The 8,524-nt window shown below is 36.2% G+C and overlaps 1 protein-coding gene across 1 annotated transcript; it reads right to left on the minus strand.

The window, feature by feature from the left end:
• Positions 1-1,047: 1,047 nt before the first annotated feature.
• Positions 1,048-7,224, minus strand: LOC121299317 (cAMP-regulated phosphoprotein 19-like). The gene is made up of 3 exons (XM_041227000.1): positions 7,069-7,224; positions 4,885-5,007; positions 1,048-2,725 (listed from the first exon to the last, which is right to left on the minus strand). Exons 1-3 carry the CDS (start codon positions 7,126-7,128, stop codon positions 2,555-2,557), a joined length of 354 nt encoding a protein of 117 aa, XP_041082934.1. The 5' UTR covers positions 7,129-7,224; the 3' UTR covers positions 1,048-2,554.
• Positions 7,225-8,524: the final 1,300 nt, after the last annotated feature.

Genomic DNA, 8,524 nt, shown 5'->3' on the forward strand with positions numbered 1-8,524 from the left:
GCTGTCTCTACACTGCAGTCATTTTTAGTTCATTTGATAGCTAATGGTTGTACTAGTGTGTACAATACTGTATGTAATGGGATTCATATGTGTCTATAGATATAGCAGACACTAAAACAACATTGAAGTAAAACAAATTGAAAAAGCCCAGTGTACAAAACATGCCAATTCCATAATAACTTTTAAAATTGAAGTTATTTAAAAAATATGACCTTAAAAAATAGAAGATACATTTCCCTATTGCTATTAAACTACAACAGTATAAAAGGCAAAGGGGAGTTCTATTTAAACAAAGTATACCTTTTATGTTCCCAGTTGAATATATTGATTTGGTAGTAGCCTTTGTTAATCTGTTCATGTTAATTTCAGTGAAAGAATTTAACTGTAACAATTGTATGTGCCTTTCACACTATTATTCATATTCCATTTTCTACAGAAGAGTAAAACCAGAAAACTGATGCTCAATCTCTATGCAGTGTACTAAAAATATTATGCTCATAAATGTTAATTTTCAAAAAACAAAAAAGAAAACACATTAAGGTTAATTGTGAAAGTTGTAATACTCTACTCATCTGTAGGAATGAATTGTCTTCAGAACATGAACTAAAAATAACCTCAAACGCCACCCCTATCTGCCTCCAAATTCCAATTGACTTAAAATACCATTCTCTTGAATCAACTGTCTTAGGACTAGTTTATAGATTTTCCCTCTTCCCCAATAATTTCTGCACACAATGAACCATGATATACTGTAACGATCCTGATCCAAGAAAAAAATAAAAATAAAGTTGCATTGAATACAAAATTCATAACCTTTAAAAGCAATTCCACCCTTTGTATTCATTATAATTTTCACATGAATAAGCACATTGGGATCTGTATTCCAATATGTACTTGCACTAATGAGAATTAAGAATAATTAAGTTTCTACTTAGATATTGTCCAGGTAATTAAACCTAAATCGCATTCTACATAGATAGTGTTCTGTACTTCTGATCAAATAAAACATCAGGGAACAACCCTGAAATGACTCATGAAGCATTTTCATTTTTTTTTTTTTTTTTTTTTTGCCTGTATAAACCCCCATCACTTCTTAATGTACAGAGCATGCTTCACTTAACAGCAACTTTACACTTGTGGTCTATATTGTCATCAGAACGTATGTTGATGTGACCAATAGTTAGATATTTGTGTGTAAGAAGCATTCTGACAGTCAATTGTTCAGTTCTGATTATAAGTGTGAATTATACTTTCCCATAAAAAGGGTTGAGGATTCCATACAGGATGTTGACGTAGCTTGTGCATGATGACCTGTAGCCCTGTATAAGGCATTGCTGAAGTATGCCCGAATTGAGTAATATTAAGAGGTTTTGATGTAATACATATGTTTTTTTTTTTTGTTGTTTTTTTTACAAAGATATGAGTAATTAATGAAGCCTCTTAAATCTACAATTCTGGTCTGCAAGGACCATTTTTGATAGTTGCAATATTCGGGGCAATATTATTTCTTGGTCACAATGTGCATTACCTGTAGTACATTAAAATCAAAACAAGCATACACTACAATTGCCTCAAGCTACAGGTACTGAGTGTTGACAGGTAAGTGTATAATTCGTACAGCACAGTGCAAAGAAATGGCCAGTATGTTTGACTGCCAAGGTAAACATTCATGCAAGGTTCCATATTGTAAAAATAAACAATATCCAGAAAGAGTATTAAGCAATTGGAACACATTTGTGCAAAACTATTTTATTTACAAAAATGGCACAAAAGTGACTGCACAATATATGCACATGCACACCTCAAACATTTCCTTTAGTAAGCTACCAACTACAAAACCTAAAATGATACGGGTTTAAATAGGTAAGGAGTTTTCAGCACACATTCAGCACTAGGTTCACATATATGTCTCCAGGGTGGACAAATATTGCCCAAAAACATATGCAACTGATAAAGCCGAATGAGGTTTAAGGCCATTTTAAATTCAAGATTTGAGACAAGCAGACACCAACCTTTCACAACCCAGTTCACTTTCATACATGCTTTTTTTTGTTTGTTTTTTAAGCAATCTGTGTAGTCCATTCTTTTATTTTATTTTTTATATAAAACAAAGAATATAGCAGTAACAAGGCAAAAATTAAGCATGGACATGACTGAAGATTATATCAAATAATTCAAGCACACTACTTCATTTAGATGATGGATCTAAGGAATGATACAGTAAAAATGTAAAACTTTCTAAAATGTCAATTCCTGCCATCACTCCTACACTAGGAAATAGTTAATATGTACACTTCTTCACCCAAAACTACAGTATACTTAAGCCATCAAAACTTTTGCAAGTTTGTGGGTCTCCCTGACTTTCTTCAACAGTCATTCCAGGTACTATACATTTTTGTAATTACTCCACAAGCAGCACTATTAACTGGAATCTGCCTACTCGTCAGTCTTTCCAAATGACTAGTGTAAAAGAAAGTTATGAGATGAATAGGGGCAATAATAAGGGCGAAAAACAGGAATGAGAAGAAAAGGGTGCAGTGCCATATCTTATAAATCAACCAGCCAGCTTGCTGGCAACCAGGGAAGGTTTTCTCTGAGGCAAGTCTTGTGGAGTGGGGATGTGGTCTCCAGTGACCTCGGCTTTCTCAGTGGTAGCTGTTGGCAGCTGTTTGTTCTTCATCTTGGCTTTAGCCATGTTGTAGTCACCAGAGTCAAAATATTTTTGCTGCAAAATACAAATAAGTCAATACAGGTATTCAGTACAGGTCAATGTTAAAACCCAATACTGTCAAATTAAAATGCCAGGTTTGTTTTTAACTGAGAGTGTGTGTGTATGTTTATATATGTATGTATGTATGTATGTATGTATATACACTACCGGTCAAAAGTTTTAGAACACCTCCATTTTTCCAGTTTTTATTAAAATTTACGCAGTTTAATATTTCACTGTACTCTGAAATTAAAGCACAGAACAAAGACAGAATTGGAGATAAAAAAGAAATCATGGAATCATTTTGTTTAACAAAATTGAATCTAAATATGTGACTCAAAGTAGCCACCTTTTGCAGATATAACAGCCGAACACACTTGTGGCATTCTTTCTACAGTACAAATCAAATATTGTTCAGAAAGTTCTTCCCAACACTGTTGCAGAAGTTCCCACAAATGTGTTGCAGTTGTAGGTTGCTTTGCTTTCACCCTTCTGTCCAGTTCATCCCAAACCAGCTCGATGGGGTTTAAGACTGGAGACTGTGCTGGCCATTCCAAGATTTGAAGCCTACCATCTTGTTCTTTTCTTATAAGGTAGTTCTGACATAGCCTGGAGGTATGTTTTGGGTCATTATCTTGCTGTAGGATGAACCCCTGACCAACTAGGTGTATACCAGAGGGTACTGCATGGCGCTGCAAAATGCTGTGGTAGCCGTTTTGGTTCAGGGTGCCACTCACTCTTTGCAAGTCGCCGACTCTGGATCCAGCAAAGAAACCATCCTTTCGCCTACTCGACGGCATACAAAAACCCTGCGTGATGAACCAAAGATTTCAAATTTTGATTCATCGGTCCATAAGACCTTTTTTTCCAGTCTTCAGAAGTCCACTGGTGGTGCTGCATGGCCCAGGCAAGCCTCTTTTTCTTATTTTGCCATCTTAGCAAAGGCTTTCTTACTGCCACTCGACCTGTCAAACCTGCAGCTCGAAGTCTTTTCTTCACAGTTGAAACTGAGATTTGCTTACTTCGACCAATGTTAAGCTGTTGTCCTGTGAGCTGCATGCTGTTGACTCTCAGAAACCTGTCTTCTGATTCTGTTGTGGCTTTGGGTCTGCCAGACCTCATCCTGTCAGAGTTTCCTCCAGTTTCCAAGTGCCTTTTCATGGTGTAGGAAACTGTACTCACTGACACCTTGACTTTCTTTGGAATTTCTAAAGGAAAGACCTACACTTTTAAGGGTTATAATGGTCTGTCTGTTTTCCTTTGTTAATTGCCTTTTTCTCGCCATTATGATAGCAATATACTACTTCCTGCAGTACAATACTGTCCAAATAATGCTTAAGACGGTGTAGTAACACGGTCTGTTCCAACACTGCTTTTATACAGACAGAGGGTTTGTAAGTAATCAACAAAGGTTGGGACACCTGTAGGAATTGTTAGCATCAAATTTCAAGGCTTAATTTACTTCCATTGTTGCAAAACACCTGTAAGTTGTTAACCCATTACTTGTTCCCTGAAAAAGGCCTTTTTGTATAACTCTGAAATGTACATTATTTCTCAGTTTTTGGTAACCTAAACTTTTTAACCTCTGGCAGTTTACCGCTTACCTTTGTACCATTTCAGGTTATTCACTGGACTTGAACTGCTTAAATTTCGATAAAAACTGGAAAAATCAGGGTGTTCTAAAACTTTTGACTGGTAGTGTATAAAAAAAACTCCCAAAACAATTAGAAATACACTGACCAAACTGTATAGCATTTGATACACTGTTAAGACATACAGACTGGTTGTTTGTTGAACACTGAGGTTTTATATTTTTACCCCTCCCCCTGAAATCCTTAAATTAGTCAGATGCTGGAGGGACCACTCCATTAAATAAAGCAAGCACCATGAAGTATTAAGGTTAATTCTAAAATCTAGATCTTGATATGATACTCATTTCAACAATTTATGCTAGTGCAAGTTCAAGAGCATTTACTAGCTAAGAATTAAAGCCACTGTAATTTAGGTAAAATGTCTTTCGACTTCTTTTAGGTGTCAGAACTCATATAGAGTTTACACATTTGACCTAAACAATTACACAAAAGCACATTTAAATCTTTGTGCCAACCCCCACCCCACCCCACACACACACACTTCATACCATACTCCATTTAAAAAAATAATTGTAAAAATACCCCTTTCTGAAGCCTTTTCCTTAAAAGATCAGAGCCACCTGGCTTTGAACCAAGATGAGGGTATCGAGCTTTTAGCTTGGCTTCTTCTACCTTTTCAGGGCTGACCACTTTGTCCTCCATTTCCTTAAAAATAAAACACAGATTATAAATTTGGACTTCAAGTATTTAAAAAGGCATGAATATAACATAGCAAGGTGGATCAGCAGAGGAGAGCTTGACTAATGGCTGAGATTATCATGTCTTCACTGAAAGGGCAGCTTAAGAGGAAGAGCCCATAGCTTGTTTTAAAAGGCCCACTAAAAAGCAAAGTTATTTTTACAGTTTTGATGCAGTTTAATCTCTGTTGACCGTGTCTCTAATCAGATGGGGCAGGTACTGTCACTGCACACAAAAGGAGTACTAAAGCTTGCTTTAACTCAAAATATAATTAACAGGCATTTAATTAAATATGTCCCGTAAAGGCAGTTCAAAGGTGACAAGGTATGTCAGAGTAACATTATCTCCAGCACCAAGTTTCATCACAACTGGAGATTGGAGCAGATCAAGAGTAAAACCATCACAGATCAGAACCCTCAACCCCAAAGCACTACTAACCATCCAATTCTAATGTTAGACTAGGCTCAATTCAACATTTTGAATAGAGAAACGGCTGCTAGCGGAAACTGATTACTACAGAATAATTGTGTTACTTCATGCTTCATTAAATCAGCTATTCCTCCATAAAGCTTATATTCTAAAATGATCCATAATCACATTAGTGTGCATTTTCTTTGGAAGGTATTACATTAAACCCTTTCATCGCCACCTTTGATCAAGACCAAGAAGCATTAACAAGCTTTCTATGAACAGGTAATATTTGACAATTCATAAATATTTTAGAAGCGATTGGTATATTTACTTGAAGCTTGAACAGCAACAGCACCCTCACTAAATCCTTCACAAAACAGTCTAGGAAATTAACATCCATTCTGTCAGCCAAGTCATCACTTCATGAGCACATATACATACACACACACACATATAATATATATATATATATATATATATATATATATATATATATATATTATATATTGATTTGCTAATCAATAGTTACTTGTCTTATACTTTTTTTTTTACTCTAACCTTTTTTGATCTATGCAATTTAACATGGGAAATAAATGGGATTCGTCATGGTGTTACTATCCGTTTGGCAGTAGCTGGAATTGATTAAAGGATAGTTTAATGTTGGAAATCTCAGCTCTAGAAGCATTTCTTTGAGAAATATTTCAGCTAAATATTCTGCTGCATGCAATACAGGTAGCATTGGGCCGTTTCAGTTCCTGCTGCTGTAAAGTACATTTGAAGATTCACAATAATCTGCTTTCAAAATAGTATCATGATCATTCTGCCTGCCTATAAACGACGACAGTGGTCATCACTGTAGAACGCTGCACCTTAAGTGACCTACACCATGGATTAACCATAAATGTGATTACGCGTCGGGTTAGCTTCATAATAAAAAAGTCTATCTTAATTGAGCATTGAGTCTTAATACTTCCGATTAGCTTGAATCAGTAACCGGTTTTCAATGACCTTGGTTTGAAAACAATGCATTTTTTCTTAAAACGCATATCAACCAACAACACTGTACTACTATAAAATCATAGTTTCAATGTATCGAGCAACAACCGAAACTAAGGCGGCTACATTTTAACTGGAACAGACCAAGTCAAAAACGGCGATGTCACATCAAATTACTCGGGACAGTACTGTATTTGTATGTTGGTTAAACGGACAGAATTGTGACCCTGAATTCTGGTGAACCAGGCCCTGCCGTCTGTGGAGCAAAATAAAAGTTAAAACCGTCCATCATTGTAGATAGATTATATATATATATATATATATATATATATATATATATATATATATATATAAACACCATCCAACCAGAGATTCATATCACCGTATATGAATACAACATATTACAAAAGCTCAGGCGGGCACACGGCACTAAATTTGAATTATAAAAGGAACACAACCCCGGGAGACGGTCTCAGTCTGTGTCCGCTAGTTCATGCTTGACTTGGACTGACTGAGCGACTTCACAACACGGTTCACGATACAGACAGTGCGCCAGGCAGCCCGATTAAAAAACAGCCACTCTGTCTAATACACAATAGTAGCCCCTAAAACCTGCATTACCCGCTGCTCCTCGGTTGATGCATCTTCGATGATCTTCGTTCCTTCCGTTTCACTTGACATGACTGTAAATAAATGTTAATAAACAGCAAACCCGAGCCGCTCTCAGTATTACCCCTTATCCTTCCAGTCTATCTGTATCAAACACCTCCTCCCGCGGAAAGATGGCGGCCGGTTTAAGACGTCATTTCCATCTGGGTTCTACAAACGTAATTTTTTTTTTTTATTCGCGGGGGAAAAGCAAAAATATAATTTTTATAGACACTGTGTATAATTACACGTACATAGGGGTGTATATCATATTCTATGTATGTTCCATAGTATTTTACATTTTGATAGAAAATTGTAGTTTGTTACGCGAAATGTGTTATGGGAAATGTTGTTTTGCTGTTTTTTTTTCCTCGCTCCCCCAGTTGTCACGTGTCTTACATGCTCGTTTAGAGCTTGTACTTTATCTTGAGGAAAGGCTATAGCCAAAGGCTTCAAGCTTCCCCATTTACATTTGCGAATAAAAAACGTGCAATATTAGATAGACAAAATACACAAGCGTTATTTTCAAAATTAAATCCCGTATGACGAAATTCACTAGATGGCTATATAGAGCTAATGATTTTAAACTGGGTTTCTTTAGCTTCTGGTGGAACTGGACAGGTTAAATAGACATTATCGATTTTTTAAGCCTTAACTGATCTGTGATGTCATACTTGTACTTTGACTTGAAATCATTAAATATGGCCATATTTAGAGCATCACAAAGCCATTTGTTGTTACATTTACTATTTAGAAAGTGTAAACCATTAATTAATAAGGTTGGGTAGGTGGGATTAACTTCATAATACTGACATGACATGAGACATACTAAAGCATTGGGTATGGTTTTAATAATTTGATTAAATTGTTTGTTAGTAATTAAGAGGTTGAATTTATGTAGAAAGTCATTATAAGATAGATATAAACCCTGAGCATCCACTCTGTTATTCCATAGCACTAAGTTGTGAGGTATGAAATTGTGTCCAATTTGCAATATACCAATGCCTATTTGTAATAGTCACATAATTTAATGGGAAGACTGCTGATGACTTCCTGATTTCTGTCACCTAGTTAGAAATGGGGGAGGGGGCTGCTCAATCGTGTAGCTTCAAAGATTGTTCAAAGTGAAGACAGCGGCATAAGCAATGGCACTGATAAAGAGTCAGACAATTGATTTAGAACCTTAGTGATTGCACCTTTAGCATACCAGCCTCTTCCAACCTTCTTAATAGAAGCTGTTTTCAGAGATACCATCCAGGTATTCCATTTAATGGTCCTGGTCATACCTTGTCAATCCCAGCTGTATGCACTGGTTATTTTTCCCAGTTTAACATACATTTACTTCTTTATACAGAAGCTTGCATCACACCACAAATTACATATCATGGTCTTACGTCACTGACCACTGGGGAGGTGTGGGGAAAAAGGA

The sequence above is a fragment of the Polyodon spathula genome, chromosome 24 (genome assembly GCF_017654505.1).
Source record: "Polyodon spathula isolate WHYD16114869_AA chromosome 24, ASM1765450v1, whole genome shotgun sequence".
Classification (NCBI taxonomy): domain Eukaryota; kingdom Metazoa; phylum Chordata; class Actinopteri; order Acipenseriformes; family Polyodontidae; genus Polyodon; species Polyodon spathula.